This window comes from Coregonus clupeaformis, chromosome 11 (assembly GCF_020615455.1).
Source record: "Coregonus clupeaformis isolate EN_2021a chromosome 11, ASM2061545v1, whole genome shotgun sequence".
NCBI classification, from domain to species: Eukaryota; Metazoa; Chordata; class Actinopteri; order Salmoniformes; family Salmonidae; genus Coregonus; species Coregonus clupeaformis.
In genome coordinates, this window is record NC_059202.1 from 27,014,189 (window position 1) to 27,039,314 (window position 25,126).

A 25,126-nucleotide genomic window follows, 5' to 3' on the forward strand; every position below is an offset into this window, starting at 1 on the left:
CAAACACGACGAGTTGAGTTTTTACCAAAAAGTTATATTTTGGTTACATCTGACCATATGACATTCTCCCAATCCTCTTCTGGATCATCCAAATGCACTCTAGCAAACTTCAGACGGGCCTAGACATGTACTGGCTTAAGCAGGGGGACACGTCTGGCACTGCAGAATTTGAGTCCCTGGTGGCGTAGTGTGTTACTGATGGTAGGCTTTGTTACTTTGGTCCCAGCTCTCTGCAGGTCATGCACTAGGTCCCCCCGTGTGGTTCTGGGTTTTTTGCTCACCGTTCTTGTGATCATTTTGACCCCACGGGGTGAGATCTTGCGTGGAGCCCCAGATCTAGGGAGATTATCAGTGGTCTTGTATGTCTTCCATTTCCTAATAATTGCTCCCACAGTTGATTTCTTCAAACCAAGCTGCTTACCTATTGCAGATTCAGTCTTCCCAGCCTGGTGCAGGTCTACAATTTTGTTTCTGGTGTCCTTTGACAGCTCTTTGGTCTTGGCCATAGTGGAGTTTGGAGTGTGACTGTTTGAGGTTGTGGACAGGTGTTCTTTATACTGATAACAACTTCAAACAGGTGCCATTAATACAGGTAACGAGTGGAGGACAGAGGAGCCTCTTAAAGAATAAGTTACAGGTCTGTGAGAGCCAGAAATCTTGCTTGTTTGTAGGTGACCAAATACTTATTTTCCACCATAATTTGCAAATAAATTCATTAAAAATCCTACAATGTGATTTTCTGGAAAAAAAATTCTCAATTTGTCTGTCATAGTTGACGTGTACCTATGATGAAAATTACAGGCCTCTCTCATCTTTTTAAGTGGGAGAACTTGCACAATTGGTGGCTGACTAAATACTTTTTTCCCCCACTGTATGTATAAATATTTTAATGCAACTGCCAACCACAGTATGACTCAGGAGCCCGCTCTCAGTAAGTGTAGACAGCCTGCTGCTGTGCTCCGCTATTCATCAGATGGGGGAGGAGAGGAGGTAGGGGGCCCACGTGGGTAACTGTCTTGGTTGGGTAACTGATTCAGGGCCGGCCCTAGCATTTTGGGGGCAAGATATGGTTGGGGGGGGGGGCCTCCCCACCTCGCAGGCAAAACACTTTGATGGTAGTTTCCTGCAATTCTACAAATTTTGCCATGTTGCGGACAGTAATTTTTGTAGTTTTAAAGCGAATTACCTGCAGTTCTACACATTTTGCCATGACTTATGCCATGTTAATGATATCTGAGTGAGAGTGACAAAATCAATGTGGGCCCCCTGGAGGTCAGGGCCCCTGGTCACATAAAAATTGTTAGCTGACATGGCTAATTGAGTGTGTCAGTGACTGACATAAGTTTTGATGGATCATCATTGACAGATTTATATAATCGCCAAAACCCACACCAGTCAATGACAGTCCTCTCATTTTCAAACACGCAGTGGTGGAAAAAGTATCCAATTGTGATACTTGAGTAAAAGTAAAGATACCATAACAGAAAATGCCTCAAGTAAAAGTGAAAGTCACCCAGTAAAATCACACTTGAGTAAAAGTCTAGAAGTATTTGGTTTTAAATATACTTAAGTATCAAAAGTAAACGTAAAAGTATAAATGATTTCAAATTCCTTATATTAAGAAAACCAGATGGCACCATTTTAAAATGTACGGATAGACAGGGGCACACTCCAACACAAGACAACATTTACAAATGAAGCATGTGTTTTGTGAATCCGCCAGATCAGAGGCAGTAGGGATCAAATCAAATCAAATTTTATTGGCCACATGCGCAGAATACAACAGGTGCTGACATTACAGTGAAATGCTTACTTACAGCCCTTAACCAACAGTGCATTTATTTTTTATAAAAAAGTAAAATAAAACAACAAAAAAGTGTTGAGAAAAAAAGAGCAGAAGTAAAATAAAATAACAATAGGAAGGCTATATATACAGGGGGGTACCGGTGCAGAGTCAATGTGCGGGGGCACTGGCTAGTTGAGGTAGTTGAAGTAATATGTACATATGGGTAGAGTTAAAGTGACTATGCATAAATAATTAACAGAGTAGCAGCAGCGTAAAAAGATGGGGTGGGGGGGCAGTGCAAATAGTCCAGGTAGCCATCTTAGCTGTTCAGGAGTCTTATGGCTTGGGGTTAGAAGCTGTTGAGAAGTCTTTTGGACCTAGACTTGGCACTCCGGTACCACTTGCCGTGCGGTAGCAGAGAGAACAATCTATGACTAGGGTGGCTGGAGTCTTTGACAATTTTGAGGGCCTTCCTCTGACACCGCCTGGTATAGAGGTCCTGGATAGCAGGAAGCTTGGCCGCAGTGATGTACTGGGCCGTACGCACTACCCTCTGTAGTGCCTTGCGGTCGGAGGCCAAGCAGTTGCCATACCAAGCGGTGATGCAACCAGTCAGGATGCTCTCGATGGTGCAGCTGTAGAATTTTTTGAGGATCTGAGGACCCATGCTGAATCTTTTCAGTCTCCTGAGGGGGAATAGGCTTTGTCGTGCCCTCTTCACGACTGTCTTGGTGTGTTTGGACCATGATAGTTCTAAAAATTCTACAGCTGCACCATCGAGAGCATCCTGACTGGTTGCATCACCGCCTGGTATGGCAACTGCTTGGCCTCCGACCGCAAGGCACTACAGAGGGTAGTGCGTACGGCCCGGTACATCACTGGGGCCAACGTAACATAACCAGGGATGTTCTCTTGATAAGTGTGTGAATTAGACCATTTCCCTGTCCTGCTAAGCATTCAAAATGCAACGAGTACCTTTGGGTGTCAGGGAAAATGTATGGAGTAAAAAGTACATAATTTTCTTTAGGAATGTAGTGAAGTAAAAGTTGTCAAAAATATAAATAGTAAAGTAAAGTACAGATACCCCAAAAAACTACTTAAGTAGTACTTTCAAGTATTTTTACTTACAGTTGAAGTCGGAAGTTTACATACACTTTAAAACTCGTTTTTCAACCACTCCACAAATTTCTTGTTAACAAACTATAGTTTTGGCAAGTTGGTTAGGACATCTACTTTGTGCGTGACACAAGTAATCTTTCCAACAATTGTTTACAGACAGATTATTTCACTTATAATTCACTGTATCACAATTCCAGTGGTCAGAAGTTTACATACACTAAGTTGACTGTGCCTTTAAACAGCTTGGGAAATTCCAGAAAATGATGTCATGGCTTTAGGAGCTTCTGATAGGCTAATTGCCATAATTTGACTCAATTGGAGGTGTACCTGTGGATGTATTTAAAGGCCTACCTTCAAACTCAGTGCCTCTTTGCTTGACATCATGGGAAAATCAAAAGAAATCAGCCAAGACCTCAGAAAAAAATTGTAGACCTCCACAAGTCTGGTTCATCCTTGGGAGCAATTTCCAAATGGTACCACGTTCATCTGTACAAACAATAGTACGCAAGTATAAACACCATGGGACCACACAGCCGTCATACCGCTCAGGAAGGAGACGCGTTCTGTCTCCTAGAGATGAACGTACTTTGGTGCGAAAAGTGCAAATAAATCCCAGAACAACAGCAAAGGACCTTGTGAAGATGCTGGAGGAAACAGGTACAAAAGTATCTATATTCACAGTAAAACGAGTCCTAAATCGACATAACTTGAAAGGCCGCTCAGCAAGTAAGAAGCCACTGCTCCAAAACCGCCATAAAAAAGCCAGACTATGGTTTGCAACTGCACATGGGGACAAAGATCGTACTTTTTGGAGAAATGTCCTCTGGTCTGATGAAACAAAAACTGTTTGGCCATAATGACCATCTTCATGTTTGGAGGAAAAAGGGGGTGCTTGCAAGCCGAAGAACACCATCCCAACCGTAAAGCACGGGGGTGGCAGCATCATGCTGTGGGGGTGCTTTGCTGCAGGAGGGACTGGTGCACTTCACAAAATAGATGGCATCATGAGGAAGGAATATTATGTGGATATATTGAAGCAACATCTCAAGACATCAGTCAGGAAGTTAAAGCTTGGTCGCAAATGGGTCTTCCAAATGGACATTGACCCCAAGCATACTTCCAAAGTTGTGGCAAAATGGCTTAAGGACAACAAAGTAAAGGTATTGGAGTGGCCATCACAAAGCCCTGACCTCAACCCTATAGAAAATGTGTGGGCAGAACTAAAAAAGCATGTGCAAGCAAGGAGGCCTATAAACCTGACTCAGTTACACCAGCTCTGTCAGGAGGAATGGGCCAAAATTCACCAAACTTATTGTGGGAAGCTTGTGGAAGGCTACCGAAACGTCTGACCCACGTTAAAAAATGTAAAGGCAATGCTACCAAATACTAATTGAGTGTATGTAAACTTCTGACCCACTGGGAATGTGATGAAAGAAATAAAAGCTGAAATAAATCATTCTCTCTACTATTATTCTGACATTTCACATTCTTAAAATAAAGTGGTGATCCTAACTGACCTAAGAGGGACATTTTACTATGATTAAATGTCAGGAATTGTGAAAAACTGAGTTGAAATGTATTTGGCTAAGGTGTATGTAAACTTCCGACTTCAACTGTAAGTACTTTACACCACTGCAAACATGACTGCAGCATTTCAATAGCTAACAAGACATTCACATGAAAAATAATCAACTTTGGAACAAGCTGATGGAAAGATAAGGCCTCATGCATTTGGATCAGTTTCAAATTATTCAACAGCAGGTGTCTAACCATAGCTTATACAGGACACTGCACAACTTTAATACACTGTATAAACACACTACAATCACATGTACTTATTTACACCTTATGTAATCTCCATAGGCTGAGTTAGGGCAAATCATGTAATTTAAAGCAATGTTTTCAAAAATATATATCATTGTGTATCTCTTCACTGCTAAGAAATGTGGACTTCAGCTCCAAACATCCAATGGTCCTATTATGTGTACTTCACGTACAAAGGAAGAACGCACTCTCTAAACATTCTGTAATGAGATACTGTCCAAGTTACACCCAGCCACAAATCCTATCCAAGCCTCTCACTAGTTTTCTACCGAAACAAAATCATAAACAAAACAACCACTTTATAAAAGGGAGAAAAGTAAATCTCACGCTGATTCTTATAGCCATGTAATCAAAACTGGGCTGTTTGGTGCCAAGCTATGAAAAACTAAATGATAAAGCTGTCATTAGCATTACAAACACATGCAGAACTTATTAGAATTAATTGTCCACTTATAGACTGTGCTCACACACAACCACACAGTTGAGTACCAAAGATGGTAAAAGGAAAGGCAGAAACAAGAAAAACAACTGTCAATGATTTAAAGGGAAAGTTCACCTAAATCAATTCAATGCTTCCTTATCTTGAAAGTAGTATTTAGGGACCAAAGAGACTAATTGACCCTTTCTGTTTCGATTTACTATGCAGTATGGCAAACATAGTTACACTTGAAATAATGGTGTTTTTTTTTATTGTATCTTTGTGGAATATTATACAAATGTATTTGGTAAATCGACGCTCATGATAACGATTGTGGCGGTTTCCAATCTCTTTCAACATAAGAAATGTAGGTTAACTACCCTGCTTAGCAGAGCTGATGCAGAGCCTTTATTGCAATATAAGAATTTAGGTGAACTACCCTGGTTAGCAGTTGATGCAAAGCCATTATTGCAATAGAAGGCTCTGAGTTGATGTGCCTAAGTAGTCGTCATTGGAAATAAATATGCTATTTATTAAGAGATGCTACGTTCAGTTAGCGTTTTCAAATAAAGCGTTAACCTTTTTGACAGCTGAAAGGCCAGAACAGCTGTGAAACCAAGACAACCAGCATCAGTCAGCGCTTGTATTCCATTCCTTTGCTAAAATAAAATGTTAATTCTTATCTGGCAAGAGTTCTAAAGAGACAGTAGGAGCAAGCAGAATAAATAACAGAATTTACAGAGGCAAGATCCTTGAAAATGATATTTTTTAATTGTGTTACTTCCTTCAGCAACCTCCATTCACTGTAAAATATACAGTAGACATTTTCATTTTACTATGCTTACTATATGAAAATTAGAAAGCAAAAAATACTCATCTACAGTTATGATATATTTTCTTTACATACTGCTTGAAAAAATATATGCAAGTACGAATTTTACAGCTATAAATTGTACATTTCAAGGAGGTAGAATACCTGCATTATTAAGATTCTCCCATTTCAAAACAAAGAAACGCATTTCACTGCCAGGAATGTACAGAGCTCTAACAGAATTTTTAAAATCATTCCTTGCAGCCATGAACAAACACCTCGGTACACATTTATTTAAAATCAACTTTGAAATTCAACAACAGTTTAAAAGTAAAAAAAACAAGCATACAAATATAGGGACTCTTATAAGGTCCAACAGAAAATGGACGAGTTAGTCGAGTCACAGGAGGTGATATTCATTGGTAGAAAACAAGATTTGATAATGACTGCTGCATTGTACACCCAATGACATCCAGCATGAGATAATAAAGACGGTAATTTGGGGGACAGTTGTGCTTTTCAGTTTTTTAGGAACCTCTACCTGCAAAACTGAAATGTTTTTCACTTTCTACAATCTGAAAGAATCGTAATACACAGAAAAATGTTTCTGCGTTGTTTTTACATTCTCGACACAAACACACCACACAACTGGGAAATATTTCAGTAATAGCGATGAACATCCGTTACCATTGTGCCTTGATGATAACAACTCTAACATAATTGGCTCTACAGTAGGTGTGGTTTAAAATAGGCTGCCACAAATCAAGTTCCATAATCCACAGCGTGTCGAATAACACTGAAAATGTGCTCATTAAAATCTGACAAGTTTTCCCTGTAAAGAGCATTATTGCAGTGGGATCTTGTGTCTGTGGAGGAGGTTGCTAAGCTGCCTGGTGTAGGGTAAACTGCAGGGACTGAGGCTTGTGTTGTGGGTGGTGTCTGTCCAACAACACACCACTAGATTTTCTCTACTAATGACCACTGTTCATCATGCTCAACATATAACCTAGTTTGGTCACAATAACCTAGTTTGGTTATTGGTATGACTTTAGTTGTCATATCATAGACTTGTGAGGGTTTATGAAATCAGCTACATCCTTTTTGGTGATAATATTCTGTATTTATCCTCTATTCCTATTCAATGGAGTCATGTAGGCTTGTGACAGAAGAACATTAAGCATTCATTAGTTCCAATTGGGGGGGGGGTACCAAATCCCACCAGTCCATTTAATTGATTAATTCAATAAAAATCGATTTAAATTAGTGAAGAGGAGACAGCACTCATCTCTTCCCTATACGTCATTATTTCATTCCATGGGCAGAGGAGAACTGCATACACATGGTCTCTACATACACTGTCACTACTCATTCTCATTTATTCACACACGCTCACGTACAGCACGCACATTCTCATACGGTCTATGGTACGTACAGCACGCACACGTGGCCTACACTCTCATGCACAAAACAGAAACAGAAATGCAAGAGCACTTTACCCTGAGCCTGCTACTGTGCTGCAAATACTTTGCTGTTAAGGAACACGGCTCGCAAAATACTTCTCCATAAACCCCTCGCATATTTGGATGTTGTTAGTGAAGTAGTAACACTCGGGAGACAAAAATAGAATTGTGATAAACAAAAACATGTTCTTTAACCCACTTGTAAATATAAACATATTTCTTTATCCAAGCAATACAATTTTCATGTTTCATGTATAAAATCCTTTCGTCAGAAAATATCCGATTTTTCAGTACAAGTCATAAAACGGAAATATGTGATGCAGGAAAGCAGAGAGCCTCCAGTCTACTGTATATGGCCATATCTCAGCTTCAAAAAGACAGAGCACTCACATAGTTACAGCCTGGCAAAACCTGACTATAGCTGGGTAAACAATCTCCCTTTGTTAGTATTATCCAAACAGTGACTTCCGTTAAGGTGAATCAAGGCCGTCTGACGCTGACAGAAGAAGCCCAAAACGCAAAGTTCCATGAGCCCTTGTGAGTTTGTGGCTGTCTATGTGCCTGCCCCCAAAGACCACAGCCGTCCAGAAGCCAAGAGTGCAGAATAAATGTCATATGTCATATAGCGCCTCCTGGTTTATTCAATTCCCTTTTCAGTATGTGGGAGAAAGCGGGGGAGAAGGGGGGGATAGAGCAAAAAGGGGGATGGGAGACTCCATCGCGCCCAGTTCAGTGGTCACATTGGCTGTCCGGTCTTGGTCAACGCAGAACCGCCGCTTTAGTATTCAACATATTCAGATTGAAGGGACTGCAAGAGGTGGAGAGATACACAAAATATGACGTTGAGTATAATGACAGTGAATCACAGGGCATCATAACACAACCTATGGCTCCATGGCAAATGGAAAAGCATATTTCTGCATGGAATTGTTTTCAAAGTGTTGACGGCAGACAAAGAACATGCAGGGAGAAGGTTGTTATATAACAAGCCTGCATGAAATATTATATTCTAACAGGGTACAATAGAACTGTTGGTTGCAAAGGTACAGAAAAGCCATTAAAATATACAATCATTAAAATGCCAAATGCATTTGCCTGAACTAATGAATACATTTATAGTGGACAAGACAGACAGGGTGTCTCTGTCTCTGTGTGTGTGGGGGTGGGGGCAGTGGTACGCAGCTAGAGAAGGAATTAGCAGGACTGACAAACAGATGGGGGTGGGAGGCATGTTGCAAGAAGGGAGCGAACGAGAGAGAGAGCGAGAGACAGAGAGAGAGAGAAGGAAAAAGCGTATGTGATTCTGATAAAGCCACAACTCCACTGACTGGCAAAACAAGGAAATGAGAGGACAGCAGAGACATTCATACCAGATAGTCCTCCAATATTCCCCATTGTCAACCACCCCCTCTGCCATAACCACTCACTATCCGTCACATCACCTGGTACCTCCTATTCACACGGTTTGTGGGCTGGTGGCTGCCAGAATGGTGTGTCACTATCACCTAGGAAGGGTTAGGGGAGTAGATTGGAAGATGATGAGATTTAATCTACACTTTATTTAGTAGGCAAGGGGATGGAGAACGAACGTGAATTAACTTGATATCTGTGCAAGGGTAGCAGCTTTTTAGTCTGTCCCTGCTCCAATGCCAAATTAATGTTAAATGAATGATAGTGGTGCAACACTCTAGGTTGCCTGAGAAGTAGTTGTGAGAATGCTGGCACAAAGCAGCATTCCTACATCACCAAAATGCTACAAGTGGTGTAGAATGAGAAATAACGCCAGCTTTCCCCATGTAATCCAAAGAGAGAGACACTGCACCAATCTTTGAAAGTACTGCTCTGTATCATAAATTGTCTGAACAGTGTCCTCCTATTCTGAGCGGAATCAAGTATGGGAAGTTCTGGGAACTAGCCTTAGATGTCTGGCCCTCGTGATCGTGGCCTATGAAAGGCCCCCCTCGTGGTCGGGGCCTATGAAAGGCCCCCCTCGTGGTCGGGGCCTATGAAAGGCCTCCCTCGTGGTCGGGGCCTATGAAAGGCCTCCATATGTTCATTATAAAGGAAGAGGAGGATTACTTGACTGGCCTCTCAGGGAATGAGTGAGCACTACAGTATGGCTGAGCGTGTCAAATCATTGTAATAGCAGAGAGCAGATCGTTTGGGTCCAGCGCCAGACTGCCAGCCTAAAAACATGTTAAAAAAAATATTTTAGTCATTTAGCACACTCTTATCCAGAGTGACTAACAGGTGCAATTAGGGTTAAGCACCTTGCTCAAGGGCACATTGACAGATTTTTCACCTAGTCGGCTCTGGGATTCGAACCAGCGACCTTTCGGTTATTGGCACAACGCCCTAACAACTGCTTTTAAGAAGGGAAGTTAGGATTTCCCTCCAGGTTGGGCTAAGGCAGTCAGAGGGAGAAGCTTTCTTCTGAGGATGGATGGATGGATAGATGCGCTTAGGATAATGCCCTGTACAAGTGGACAACGACATAGTCTAGATTTGATAATAAAGGGCCTCTTTGGAAAAAAAAGTTTTAAATGAAAAATATGTATACAAAAGGCCTTCCGGTGGCCAGCGTTGAATGAAAAAAAGCACAAAAGTCAGAATGGACAAAGATGTATACGTTTCCAGGACCGAATCAATTGGAAGTGGAAATGACCCAAACTATAATCTCTTTTAGGCATATGATGGCCTACGATGTTGGGGGGGGGGGGATTATGTGTGAGATCGGCCTCCCCTTGCATCTATCGAACACGCATGTGAATATCTTTTAGTCTTCATGTTTCAAGTGTTGTTAGATGGCTACGTTATTAGATGTAACGCCAAGGTAGTGGGTTCGATCCCCGGGACCACCCATACACAAAAAAAAATTATGCGCGCATGACTGTAAGTCGCTTTGGATAAAAGCGTCTGCTAAATGGCATATTATTATATTATTATGTTAAAGCCAGAGCCAGAAACCAAAACGAACCACCCTGAAATCCAGCCAATCACCCAATGAAGAGGAAATCACATGACTGAGGCACCTCGCACATCAGCCAATGAGGCCAGTGTCCAAAAAACCTTTGTTTACCCACAATCCACCTGGTTAGTAGTTCAACCGCATTTTCAGTTTAGTGTTCATTCTGTTGATCAGCTTTATTATTTTTAATTGTTATGTGATGCTACAATCCACTCAACAGAGGTGAATACAGTAGATTAACAGGGTACGGAAGAGCAGAGCAGATCCGCAAAATGACTCACCCAACACACAATTGAAGAGGCACTTCATCGTTCATAACACTAATTAGACTTCTGCCCAAATGTGCCAGTAAATTATTTTAACTGGAGACGCGTAGCTGGTGTGAAACAGCCTAATAGCCATGGTTAGTGTGTATGAAGTGGCCATTTAGAGTGGAACTAGGACATCGCAGGTCCTGTTTCAGCACCATGCAAACAACAGACGCGGAATAGAGAGGAGTTCAGTTGAGCCGCCAGAGAGTTAGACACAAAGTGGAGAACCTGCAGCAGCAAACTTGTGTTTGACAGAAGTGCAGAGAGGAAATACGACAGTTCAAAATAAGGGTAAAAGAGTAGAAATATCCAAATTGTTTTTTTGGGTGGGGGACGCACACTTACGGGGATGGAGCGGCTGAGGTAGCGGCCGGAGGGTCCACTGAGCCTGGAGTAGACCCCTTGCTGGGGTCTGAAGGGGCCGTATTCATCAGGCCCGGGGCCCAGCCTGCCTGCAGCGTGTTGGGGGGCCCCTACGGGGCCACCGTGGATGAAGACCCCGGTAGGGGAGGAGTTATACTGATTGTTGTTGACCTCGTGGTGGTAATTAGCTCCGCGCATGCCGTTAGCCACGTAGCCGTGAACGGGGACGGCCCGGCCCGACGGAGGGATGGGGGTGGTGACGGTGGAGGGAGGAGAGGAGGAAGAGGGTGATGAAGAGGGGGTGTACGGCGTCTTCCAATTGTCCTCGCTGCCGTCGGCTGCGTACAGGTTGCCTAAGGAGCTGGCTAGCCTGGCGTTAATGAAGGAGCTGAGGGAAAGGTAGAAGGGGAAGGGGACATGTAAATACACAGGACACATCCCAAACACCAAACAAACACAATGACAAGAGGATATCCACTGCCTTCTTTCACAGGCTCAGGAGAGGATGGCTGCCTACTGTGTACTGGTACTGTGGATCTAATAGTGGATTGATCTACACACTAGGGCTGTCCAAGACTAAAATCTTGGTCGACCAAGAGTCGTCTGTTCTTTCGAACAATTGACTGGTCTAAATTTTAAGACATGTATTTTTCCATAGATAGACACACCCCATGTGTTCTAATAAAATCAACTATATGTAGGCTACTCAGCTTGTCTGATGCTTTAAGCACACTGTGATTAAATAATTAAGACACACAAATGACACAAGAGGGAGCCAGAGATCAAGATAACCTAACCAGAACGGAATAAAAAACTGTTCCCGAACCACCTCATCCCGCTGCTGCTGGCCTTCGCAGATTCTCCCATTACACTCCCGAAGTTGCAGGTAATGGGCTACACCAGGGGCCGGCAACCTTTTCCATTTGGAGTGCCAATTTATCTTACCATTTATACTGCGTGCCAGTTACGATTTTCATATGCACATTTTCGTGGAACAGTTTCATTTCTTTTAGAATAAAGTCTTCGTATCTCAAAATCATTGTCATATTATATCTAAATGAAAATTATACAAATCTAAAAGTAACTTCTATTGCCATTGCCAACTACGTAAAAATAACTTGCATAAAGCCAACAAAAAAAACATTGCAGGCTGCAGGTAGAACATATCCTGATAAAAATAAATAAATCACATTGGCTACGCATGGCCTGTCTGCAAGGAACTTGAATCATTGTATTAACTATCTTGGTCCAGCCCGAAGCTTGCACTAACAAATTTGCAACATTGTATAAAATATTATTTGAGAAGCTCCACAAAAAAATACTTTGAGAAGCTCCACAGCTCATTAGTGGTGGTGAGTTAAGACAATCAGAAATACTATCAGATCCCCAAATGGGCACATTGATAAGCCTACATTTGCACGAAGGCCAGGTAGCCTAGGCCTACTTCTATGCGGAATCCGGTGCATGTCCTTGCTCAACATTGACAGGAGTGCTCCAAACAAAACAAAATGAATAAATTGCCAACTCGTAAATGGAATGAAATAAATCAAAACTTGTTTCTCAAAGGTGTAGCCTAGGTTGTGCGGTCTGCAAACAACGTGTCCACTCCGACAATGAGAACTGTAAAATACTGTAATAATAGTATTTTTAATTTGTTAACAAAAATTACAGTAACCAAACAAACATTGTAGATGATAAATGATGGGAATGAAGGTAAATGTACTACTTGTGAGCCATCCCTGCGGCCTCCACAATGGATTAGTCCACTGAGACGGCGTGAATCAAGACTACTCGACTAAAAAATTAGCAGTCAACCAACACTCTATCGACCAACAATCGACCAGTCGACTAAATGGGGTTAGCCCTATTACACAAAACTGATTTACACTGTCGGCGAGCAGTCTGCAATAGTGGATTTATTCAGACAGTAATAGTAGACTGATTCACCGGGAGGAATCTGGAGTAGTCATTGCCATGGCTCCCTACCTACACATTCAATGTTAAATCATTCAGTAGAATAGAAAAATAAAGACATTAACAAATCCTGAACAGACCACAAAGCAGAGTAGGTCTTGTACCGCTCCAGAGGAGAGGTTTTTGTGGCATGTTTCTCTGTTGTGTTATCTGCCTGTTTCTGTCTCTAGCAGTGCAGAATGCAGGGGATTCACAGACAGGCAGAAACACAACCAGGGGAATGAGACACCCCAGAAGGAGAGGGAAAGAGAGGGAAGGAGAGAAAGGTTAGAGGAGGAAAAGACTAAATCTACAGGAGGAAAGAGAAAGGGTAAGTGGATAAATGGAGGGATGGGAGGCTACGCAGTATGAAACAGGAAGAAAAGGGAGGAAGAAATGGAAGGAGAGCGGGGAGAAAGAAAGAGTGAGTAGATAAAAAAAAAAGAAGAGGAGTAAAGGGTAAGAAGTGTACGGGGAGGGGTGTGCAGGGGGTTGGGCTCACCTCTTGAGGTTGGACGCCGAGGAGGAGGAGCTGTGGCTGATTCTCTTGGCCGTGGCGGAAGCAGAGGATGATGGGACTTTGGATGTCTTGAGGGGGGAGATGGTACCCTGAGTGCCCACTCCAAGGTTCATCCTTGAAGAAGAAGAAAAAAAAAAAAAAAAAAAAAAAGATGTTTGGTTGCGTGGTTGCGTTGTGCTGTTGTTGCTGCTGTTGCCGTGTTGCTGTGCCGTTGGGTGCTGCTGCTGCTGCTGGTGGTTGCTGCTGCTGTTGCGCTGCGGTTGCGTTGCCGTGGTTGCCGTTGCGTTGTTGCTGCTGCTGTTGCTAGTGTTGTGCTGCTGCTGCTGCTGTTGGTTGCTGCGCCGCTGCGCTGCCGCTGCCGCCGCTGCTGCCGCCGCTGCTGCCGCTGCCGCGTTGGCGTTGCTGCTGCTGCCGCTGCTGCTGCTGGCGCTGCTGCTGCTGCTGCTGCGGTTGTGGGGGGTGCTGTTGGCTGCTGCTGCTGCCGCTTGCCGTTGCCGTTGCCGTTGTCGTTGCGTTGCTGTTGCTGTTGCTGCTGCTGCTGCTGCTGCTGCTGCTGCTGGTGCTGGGTGTGCTGCTGCCGTTGCCGCTGCTGCTGCTGCTGTTGGTTGCTGTTGCTGTTGCCGCTTGCTGCTGCTGTTGCTGCTGCTGCTGCTGCTGCTGCTGCTGCTGCTGCCGTTGCTGCTGCTGTTGCTGCTGCTGCTGCTGCTGCTGCTGCTGGCGCTGCCGTTGCTGTTGCTGCTGCCGTTGCTGTTGCTGTTGCTGTTGTTGCTGGGCTGTTGTTGTTGCTGTTGCTGCTGTTGCTGTTGCCGTTGCTGCTGTTGCCGTTGCTGTTGCTGCGGGTTCGCTGTTGGCGTTGCCGTTGCTGCTGCTTGTTGCCGCTGCTGCTGCTGCTGTTGGGGCTGCTGCTGCTGGCGTTGCTGCTGTGCCGCTGCTGCTGCTGCTGCTGCTGCTGCTGTTGCCGTTGCCGTTGCTGTTGCTGTTGGCCGTTGCCGTTGCTGCTGTTGAAAGAAAGAAAGAAAGAAAGAAAGAAAGAAAGAAAGAAAGAAAGAAAGAAAGAAAGAAAGAAAGAAAGAAAGAAAGAAAGAAAGAAAAAAGAAAGAAAGAAAGAAAGAAAGAAAGAAAGAAAGAAAGTGGCTGTTGCTGTTGCCGTTGCTGTTGCTGTTGCTGTTGCTGTTGCTGTTGCTGTTGCGTGCGTTGCTGCGTGTTGCTGCTGCTGTGTTGCTGTTGCCGTTGGGCTGTTGTGCTGTTGCGTTGCTGCTGTTGCTTTGTTGGTTGTGTTGTGTTGTGTTGAAGAAAGAAAGAAAGAAAGAAAGAAAGAAAGAAAGAAAGAAAGAAAGAAAGAAAGAAAGAAAGAAAAAAAAAGAAGAAGAAGAAGAAGAAGAAAAAAAAAGAAGAAGAAGAAGAAGAAGAAAGAAAAAAGAAGAAGAAGAAGAAGAAGAAGAAGAAAGAAGAAGAAGAAGAAGAAGAAGAAAAAAAAAAAAAGAAGAAGAAAAAGGTACTGGGCTGAAGGACTTCATCTTCATTCAGGAAGGTACAGCAATTAGAGGAGATTGTGCTAGTCTGAGTAGCCTCTTTCAGTGACACACACACACGCTGTCAAGTAGACAGACACACACATGCAGAGATACACGCAAGCAAACAAACAACACACACAACAAACACGCCACCTTTGAGTAGGTGAAAGAACGAGGACTAAAGGAGTGGGAGGAGAGAGAGCTGTGTAAGAGCCCTCTTCTCTCGCTCCTCTGAGGAAAATTAATTAAGGGCTGTACTTTAGCACAAAAGAGGGAGTTCTATTTCCATCCCCTCTTCACACTCCAAGTCACCTCTCCGCCTCTACCTCTGGCCATCCAGCACTGTGCTGGAGGTAGACTAGTTCCAGCTTGAGTTGAGCTATACTTTGCACCGAATTGAATGAAATATAGGCAGGCATGGTAGCATGTGAGGGACATTGTGTGTGCAGAGATATGTGTTGAGACTCGAGAGAGGTGTTGATGCCACTTCTATTGAGGAGACTGTGTGTGTTTTGTGATAGCTAGGATACACCCCTGCCACATAGACAAACAGCATAGTCAACACTATTGTAAAGGTACCTAAAAGGTTGGGATGGTGACCTGGTGTGCATTTTCATGTCTTCGAGTCTGGGGGAAAAAAGAGGAAGAATGATAAATGAGGGTTTATTTCCAGAGGCAGCATGTTTGCACACTTACAGTGCATTCGGAAAGTATTCAGACCCCTTGACTTTTTCCACATTTTGTTACGTTACAGCCTTATTCTAAAATGGATTAAATTATTTGTTTTACTTATCAATCGACACACAATACCCCATAATGACATAGAGAAAACAGGTTTTTAGAAATGTTTGCAAATGTATAAAAAAATGTAAAACAGAAATAACTTATTTACATAAGTATTAAGACCCTTTGCTATGAGACTCAAAATGTTGCTCTGGTGCATCCTGTTTCCATTGAACATCCTTGAGATGTTTCTACGACTTGATTGGAGTTCACCTGTGGTAAATTCAATTGATTGGACATGATTTGGAAAGGCACACACCTGTCTATATAAGGTCCCACAGTTCACAGTGCATGTCAGAGCAAAAACCAAGCCATGAGGTCGAAGGAATTGTCCGTAGAGCTCCGAGACAGGATTGTGTCGAGGCAGAGATCTGGGGAAGGGTACCAAAAAATGTCTGCAGCATTGAAGGTCCCCAAGAACACAGCGGCCTCCATCATACTAAAATGGAAGAAGTTTGGAACCACCAAGACTCTTCCTAGAGCTGGCCGCCCGGCCAAACTGAGCAATCGGGGGAGAAGGGCCTTGGGTCAGGGAGGTGACCAAGAACTCGATGGTCACTGACAGAGCTCCAGAGTTCTTCTGTGGAGATGGGAGAACCTTCCAGACGGACAACCATCTCTGCAGCACTCACCCAATCAGGCCTTTATGGTAGAGTGGCCAGACGGAAGCCACTCCTCAGTAAAAGGCACAGCAGGCCGTTTGGAGTTTGCCAAAAGGCACTAAAGGACTCTCAGACCATGAGAAACAAGATTCTCTGGTCTGATGAAACCAAGATGGAACTCTTTGGCCTGAATGCCAAGCGTCACATATGGAGGAAACCTGGCACCATTCCTACGGTGAAGCATGGTGGTGGCAGCATCATGCTGAGGGGATGTTTTTCAGCGGCAGGGATTGGGATCAGGATCGATGGAAAGATGAACAGAGCAAAGTACAGAGAGATCCTTGATGAAAATCTGCTTCAGAGTGCTCAGGACCTCAGACTGGGGCGAAGGTTCACCTTCCACCAGGACAACAACCCTAAGCACACAGCCAAGACATCGCAGGAGTGGCTTTGGGACAAGTCTCTGAATGTCCTTGAGCGGACCAGCCAGAGCCCGGTCTTGAACTCGATCGAACATCTCTGGAGAGACCTGAAAATAGCTTTGCAGCGACGCTCCCCATCCAACCTGACAGAGCTTGAGAGGGTCTGCAGACAGGAATGGGAGAAACTCCCCAAATACAGGTGTGCCAAGCTTGTAGCGTCATACCCAAGAAGACTCGAGGCTGTAATGGCTGCCAAAGATGCTTCAACAAAGTACTGAGTAAAGGGTCTGAATACTTATGTAAATGTGACATTTCAGTTCTTGATTTTTAATACATTTGCAAACATTTCTAAAAACCTGTTTTTGTTTTGTCATTATGGGGTATAATGGAAAAAGTCAAGGGGTCGGAATACTTTCCGAATGCACTCTATATTTCCTTAGAGCGCTGGGAAAGTAGGTATTACTAGACTAGCTTTTGAAGCACTTTACTGATTACTAAGTCAGTAAAGCAAGTATTTAACAGAAAACCCCAGCATGACACTGAGCCAATATACTGAATATCCTGCCTGACAGTGCTTGTGTTATTTCAGCTAGGTAACCATGGAAACCAGAGCCCCGAATCAGATCACAGAGCCACAGACTGTCTCACTAGCTAGAAGACAGCGCTAGACAAAGACAGATAAATCCAAATCATTCCATTTCGTTGAATGATGTATCCTATGTGTATCCCGTACATATGACTAATACAACTTGAAGCCTCCTCGACAATGAACCAGCAGGGCGGTGGTTTCCATGCCAACCGGAACTTGTCGTGCCAGCAAAATTACACTGAACAAAATATAAACACAACATGTAAAGTGTTGGTCCCATGTTTCATGAGCTGAAATAAAAATAAATTGCAGAAATGTTCCATACACACAAAAAATGTTTCTCTCAAATCTTGTGCACAAATTCGTTTACATCCCTGTTAGTGAGCATTTCTCCTTTGCCAAGAAAATCCATCTACCTGATAGGTGTGGCATATCAAGAAGCTGATTAAACAGCATGATCATTAGACAGGTGCACCTTGTGCTGGGGACAATAAAAGGCCACTTCAAAATGAGCAGTTTTATCACACAACACAATGCCTCAAGTTGAGGGAGCGTGCAATTGGCATGCTGACTGCAGGAATGTCCACCAGAGCTGTTGCCAGATAATTGAATGCTAATTTCTCGACCATAAGTTGCCTCCAACGTCGTTTTAGAGAATTTGGCAGTACGTCCAACCGGTGCTGAGGAGTATTTCTGTCTGTAATAGAGCCCTTTTGTGGGGAAAAACTAATTCTGATTGGCTGGGCCTGGCTCCCAAGTGGGTGGGTCTATGCCCTCCAAGGCCCACCCATGACTGCACCCCTGGCCAGTCATGTGAAATCCATAGATTAGGGCCAAATTAATATATTTCAAATGACTGATTTCCTTATATGAACTGTAACTCCGTAAAATCTTTGAAATTGTTGCGTTTATATTTTTGTTCAGTACACTTCTGGCTTGATCTCTATTTACTTCAGCTCAGCGTTTTGTTTTGCCTCGACGTACACTGATCTGATATCTCCTGTATAAATGTTTCACCTGTAATAGAACAACATTAAAGGTTGAGTAACAAATGTTTCTAACCGAAATGTCTAACTGAAATACTTAACTATGCATTACTTTCCATAGCGCAGAGGACAGTCCTTGAGATCTCAAAAAGGTGGAAACTAATAAGGCGGGAGGATCTTAAAAGGGGAAGTTTGGGGTATCCCAGGCAGCTCTTACCTTAGGGCTCCTGTTGTGGCCGACCTGGGCTGGCGCCGGCCCTTTAAGGCACGCAGTTTATCTCCTTGGGTCATGCATAGCCCGTTCTCCCCAATTTCGTCGTTCTGTGGAGAGAACACATGATCCCATACGATAATGTGGCTAATTATCTACAGTAGATTGGATTAACGGAGCAGAAAATGGTACTGTTTGGTGTATAAGAACAGTTGTCTATAAAAATAAATCCTCTAGTCCAGGGTTTCCCAAACTCGGTCCTCGGGACCCCAAGGGATGCACATCTTGGTTTTTGCCCTAGCACTACACAGCTGATTCAAATAATCAACTAATCATCAAGCTTTGATGATTGTGTTGTGTTAGGGCAAAAACAAAAATATGGGGTCCCGAGGACCGGGTTTGGGAAACACTGCTGTAGACTGTCTAGTGCTGGTTTGAATAATAAATGAAACTCATTCCATTACAGGTATGTACTAAATAATACACCGCAGACGTCGCAGATTTTCTCCAATCAACAGACAGAACACTAAAATTGGTTTTCCATAAAAGGTAGGGGAATATCTGCAACCTCAGTTGGAAACAATGCAGTTGTACATCACATCAACAGGGAAAATGGGGCATTGTCAGGGTCGTGTTCATTAGGTACCAAACGGAAGAGAACGGACTGAAACAGGGAGGGACTACCTTGTCCAATAAGAAACGCTCATTTTTGTTTCAGCCTGTTTTATTCCGTTTGGTGCCTAATGAACAGGACCCAGGGCAGGGTTGTGGGTGGCACTGACCTCTTGGAGGCGGTCGGTACTGTGGGACCTGAGGATTCCAGCAGGGCTGCTGGTGGTGATGGAGGTGTGGGTGGGTCTGAGGGTGAGGTCGTCCATGCTGGAGATGAGGTGAGACACGCCCCTCGGCTGCTTCTGCTGCGAACGCTGCATGTCCCCTTGCATCCACATGGCTGCCTGCCTCCTGAGACAAAGAGAGAGAGGGAGGGAGAGAGAAAGAGGGAAGGAGAGAGATGGAAAGATGGAAAGATGGAGAGGTTGCATTAGTACACCCTCGCCTACCGTGTGACCTCAAGTCTATAACACCATGTCAATTGTGCCCTGATCAGAGAGACCAATACAGACCAGCTTCTCCATACCATTCCATTGCACTGGGATGGAAACTATGCCAAGAGATAAGACCACAACTGCTGTTTAAGGATTGAAAAGAGCGGAGCAGATTTGACCAAGAACCCCATTTCATCTTTACCCCTTTGTTCACCCCAGAACATGGACAGATTGGAGAAATTAGGACAAACAACATTTACATTTTAGTCATTTAGCAGTTGCTCTTATCCAGAGTGACTTACAGTTAGTGCATTCACCTAAGATAGCTAGGTTCCAACCCATGGTTTAAACACAAAAACCCTCAAGCAGACACACACAGACACACATTTCCCACAGAACGGCTGTTGGGTAAGCCTGAAAAGCTGTCAAACGCGTCCTACTGGTGTGTGTTGTTAAGGGGAGAACACACTCCTCCATGGGGGAAAGTCTAACAGGAAATGGACAGACAATGCGCACACACACACACACCGAAAGCCAGACTTTCTGCTTTAGTCAGGTCACACATTTTACTGAACTGGTATAAAAATAAACATTACAGATTCTCCCCTGCCAAAATCTACAACAATTCAGAAGAATTCAGCATTTCATCAGAGGGGTATTCAAAAGGTAGCTAGGTGGGACAACCACATATCACAGGCATGTGTTAAAAGCTGGGGATGGAACCAGTTCAGGGAACAACCCGAAAATAAGGAACAGGTTAATAACATTATTTTACGTTCCAGGCATTTGTTTCTCACAAAAAATACGACAAAGCGCCCATGCAAAGACCTCACTCTGTCACTCAGAAATGTATTTCAGTGTCTGCCTGCAAGCTGAAAAGTAGTAAATCTGCAAGCTGTATAATTCTGTGGACCTAATTCAGATAATGCATGTCATAACAAGATGTCCAGCGCTTCATACCTCCTCCTCAACCCGCTCTCAATCTCTCCTCAACCGCAGAATTTCAGTCGCATCTTGCGCCATAGGCTACACTTGTCTGTCCATCACCCATGTAAACAACTAGCTTGACTGCCCTATCCACACTGATTGGTGAAGTCATTTAATAAGATAAATATATTTCAAAAACTGTTGATTTCACAGGTTAAAAAAGGAAAAGAAAGGAACGATATTAACCAGTACTTTTTGAGGGTTTGAACCGGTTCGGAACTTTATATTGCTGGATGGAACGTAACAAAAAAAAGATGTGGTTCAGAACATGAGTGTGTTCTCCCCTTGACAACACACACACACAGAGCTAGAGTTTCTGCTTTAGTCAGCAACAAGAAAGAAGAGGTCAGGTCACACATTTTACTGAACTGGTATAAAGAAAAACACAATTACAGATTCTCCCCTGCTAAAATCTACAACAATTTGGAACAATTCAGCATTTCATCTGAACGGTATTCAAAGAAGCAAGCTTGATCTACTCAGGGTTTTCTAAAGCTAACCAGCATCAGTTAGCTTCACAATCCAGCTCAGGATTCATCTGTACTACGACCGTGGATATTGCTTGTCCGCCCGCCGTGAACTCTAGCAGGCTTGTAACTGCGTGTGCATGTCGCACACGGCTAGTCGAACGCCGAACTCTTCATTGAGACCATGCTGAAACACCAATCCACGCACAAGTCAGTGCCACGTTTTAATTTGTTTGGAAATCAAAATTTAAGAAAAGTTCTCGCAGATTCAGCAGGCTATGGTGTGGAATGTTGTCGTTAGTGTGCTTATCAATGCACAAGCACCTTTTTTCCCCCACTTCTAGCAATATTCTTCTTGTTATTAAGTCATACAAAAGTGTTACATTAAGTTTAAGATGCACTCTGTCATTGCTAAATGTGTAACGTGATATAGGTTAACATTACTAAATTGTATTAATCAAATATTTAAAAAATCAGTCGTCTTCATCAAATTAAAAAGGGGATGATCCTTGCAAGAGGGAGGGAATCTGATTTCAATCTGTCAGTGAACAGCATGCAACCAAAACAGGCCTTTCGCAATATTTCAAATACAATCGCAGGAAAACACAGGTTGGAAAGCAAATGGCTCCTGATGAAAAGAGAATATCAATCTGTCTGTAGGCTACCAAAAGATTTGATCAACTGTTGCATTGTTTTACAAGTAAAATAAGAGATTAGGCTTTTGGAACGAGCATGGTCGGCCAAGCTTTTTTATGCTATTGTACAATGTGTGTGTCTCCACACACCTAGGCATAGGCGATCGTGGATTCAAGATGAGGTCGTTTTTATTGATCTCAGATTCTCTGTTTGTCAGTGTCAAAGTAGGCTGTCATTTCAATCATTTGTGAGGTATTAAAAAAGATTCAGTCATATATAATTATGTAGAATTGAATTTATAAAAAAGGCCACGTGTGCAACTTCTGCAAGCACCTCTACACTACTGCTCTATGCCACTACGCAAAAGCGATGATAATGCATGCAATGCTTTATTATAATGTTTTTATTTAAAAAATGTATGTAATCCGGTACCTCAGAGCCCCCCAGGTCACCCCCTTATCTCGCTCACTTTTTGTTCCGGCACCTCCAAATTTACAAATTAAGCACTGCTCAAACCTGCTTCATAGGATTCCCCTCTGGTCATAACCTGAGGCACAAACATTTGGTGCTGCAAACATTTCCAGGCACCCCCTACAGTAGCAACTGAATGCCCTGTAGCAACTGAAAGAACAAGTCGAACTGGTAGTCAAAGGTGAGAAAACGACATCAAGACAGTCTTGGCACCCTAATGGTGGAACCAGCTTCCCTCTAACGTCAGGACAGCAGAGTCCCTGCCCATCTTCCGAAAAACGTCTGAAACTCTACCTCTTCAAAGAGTAATTTGCTCTGGACAAGAGCGTCTTCAAAAATACTCAAATGTCCAAAAAAAATGTATACTGAACAAAAATATAAATTATCCCATGTTTCATAAGATGAAATAAAATATCCCAGAAATGTTACATACGCACAAAAAGCTTATTTCTCTCAAATTTTGTGCACACATTTGTTTACATCCCTGTTAGTGAGCATTTCTCCTTGACCAAGATAATCCATCCACCTGACAGGTGTGGTATATCAAGAAGCTGATTGAACATAATGATCGTTAGCCTCCCGAGTTACCAAGCGGTCTAAGGCACTGCATCGCAGTGCTAGAGGTGTCACTACAGATCCGGGTTCGATCCCGGGCTGTGTCGCAGCCGGCCGCGACCGGGAGACCCATGAGGCAACAGCATAATTGGCCCAGCATCATCCGGGTTAGGGGAGGGTTTGGCCAGCTGGGATGTCCTTGTCCCATCGCGTTCTAGCGACTCCTGTGGCTGGCCGGGCGCATGCACGCTTACACGGTCGCCAGTTGTACAGCGTTTCCTCCGACACATTGGTGCGGCTGGCTTCCGGGTTAAGCGAGCAGTGTGCCAATAATTCTCTGAGACCAGTCACCTGGACAGCTGATGAAACTGTGGGTTTGCACAACATCTACACAAACTGTCAGAAACCGTCTCAGAGGAGCTCATCTGCGTGCTCGTCGTCCTCACCTGGATCTTGACCTGACTGCAGTTCGGCGTCATAACCGACTTCAGTGGGAAAATGCTCACCTTCGATGGCCACTGGCATGCTGGATTTTTTATTTATTTATTTAAAAGGAATCAGTGACCAACAGATTAATATCTGTATTCCCAGTCATGTGAAATCCATCAATTAAGGCCTAATGATTTTATTTCAATTGACTGATTTCCTTATATGAAATGTAACTCATTAAACTCTTGGACATTGTTGCGTTTATATTTTTGTTCAGTGTATATGAATGGGACATGTAGCTGAAGGAAACTGATCTAGGACCAGCTATTAGGAGTACTTACTCCTCCAAGAAGTGCTGCTGAGGGCCGATAACGGAGCCCGGCCGGCAGACCCTGATCCAGGCGATGGTCTCTGCTGCCGTGAAGTGGTAGTGCTTCATCAGGTAACAGCCTATCAGGGTACCAGTACGCCCAAGGCCAGCTGATGACGAGATAGAGAAAACAATGAGGTAATGTTTCAGAAATAAGGAAATGAATAGAACAGATTAAAAGTAACATACAGTGCTTTCAGAAAGTATTCATACCCCTTCACTTATTCCACATTTTGTTGTGTTACAGCCTGAATTTTAAAAGAATCTCACCCATCTACATACAATACTCCATACAATACTCCATAATGACAGCGAAAACATGTTTTTAAAAATGTTAGCAAATGTATTGAAAATTAAATACAGAAATATCGCATTTAAATAAGTATTCACACCCGAGTCAATACTTTGTAGAAGCACCTTCGGCAGCGAGTCTTTCTGGGTAAGTCTCGAAGAACTTTCCACACCTGGATTGTACAACATTTGCCCATTAAGCTCTGTCAAATTGGTTGTTGATCATTGCTAGACAACCATTTTCAGGTCTTGAGATTTACATTTACATTTAAGTCATTTAGCAGACGCTCTTATCCAGAGCGACTTACAAAGTGGTGCATTCACCCTATAGCCAGTGTTTTTTTTTTTTTTTGGGGGTAGAAGGATTACTTCATCCTATCCCAGGTATTCCTTAAAGAGGTGGGGTTTCAAATGTCTCCGGAAGGTGGTGAGTGACTCCGCTGTCCTGGCGTCGTGAGGGAGCTTGTTCCACCATTGGGGTGCCAGAGATATATACAGTGGGGAGAACAAGTATTTGATACACTGCCGATTTTGCAGGTTTTCCTACTTACAAAGCATGTAGAGGTCTGTCATTTTTATCATAGGTACACTTCAACTGTGAGAGACGGAATCTAAAACAAAAATCCAGAAAATCACATTGTATGATTTAAGTAATTCATTTGCATTTTATTGCATGACATAAGTATTTGATCACCTACCAACCAGTAAGAATTCTGGCTCTCACAGACCTGTTAGTTTTTCTTTAAGAAGCGCTCCTGTTCTCCACTCATTACCTGTATTAACTGCACCTGTTTGAACTCGTTACCTGTATAAAAGACAACTGTCCACACTCAATCAAACAGACTCCAACCTCTCCACAATGGCCAAGACCAGAGAGCTGTGTAAGGACATCAGGGATAAAATTGTAGACCTGCACAAGGCTGGGATGGGCTACAGGACAATAGGCAAGCAGCTTGGTGAGAAGGCAACAACTGTTGGCGCAATTATTAGAAAATGGAAGAAGTTCTATAAATCAGTACTTTTTAACCACTTAATTCCTTGATATTTGCTATTTACAGTGGGGAGAACAAGTATTTGATACACTGCCGATTTTGCAGGTTTTCCTACAGCATACAATAACATGATTCTGTGCTTCCAACTTTGTGGCAACAGTTTGGTGAATGCCCTTTCCCGCATGACAACGCTCCCGTGTACAAAGCGAGTTTCATACAGAAATGGTTTGTCGAGATCGGTG

At 43.3% G+C, this 25,126-nt stretch overlaps 1 protein-coding gene across 4 annotated transcripts in view; it reads right to left on the reverse strand.

The window, feature by feature from the left end:
• Positions 1 to 5,896: 5,896 nt before the first annotated feature.
• LOC121576467 (dual specificity protein phosphatase CDC14AB) overlaps positions 5,897 to 25,126 on the reverse strand; it is a 49,299-nt gene continuing 30,069 nt past the window's right edge. For 2 of the 4 annotated variants that reach the window (XM_041889629.2, XM_041889627.2), the window contains 7 exons: positions 23,573 to 23,711; positions 19,423 to 19,603; positions 18,647 to 18,750; positions 15,627 to 15,674; positions 13,516 to 13,647; positions 11,037 to 11,448; positions 5,897 to 8,226 (listed from right to left, as the gene is read on the reverse strand). In XM_041889629.2, coding sequence (XP_041745563.1) covers positions 8,197 to 8,226; positions 11,037 to 11,448; positions 13,516 to 13,647; positions 15,627 to 15,674; positions 18,647 to 18,750; positions 19,423 to 19,603; positions 23,573 to 23,711 — 1,046 coding nt within the window. In that variant the 3' untranslated portion in view covers positions 5,897 to 8,196. Of the gene's footprint in view, positions 8,227 to 11,036; positions 11,449 to 13,216; positions 13,373 to 13,515; positions 13,648 to 15,626; positions 15,675 to 18,646; positions 18,751 to 19,422; positions 19,604 to 23,572; positions 23,712 to 25,126 lie in introns of those variants that run through there. The other 2 variants (XM_041889628.2, XM_041889630.1) reach the window with 2 other exon arrangements.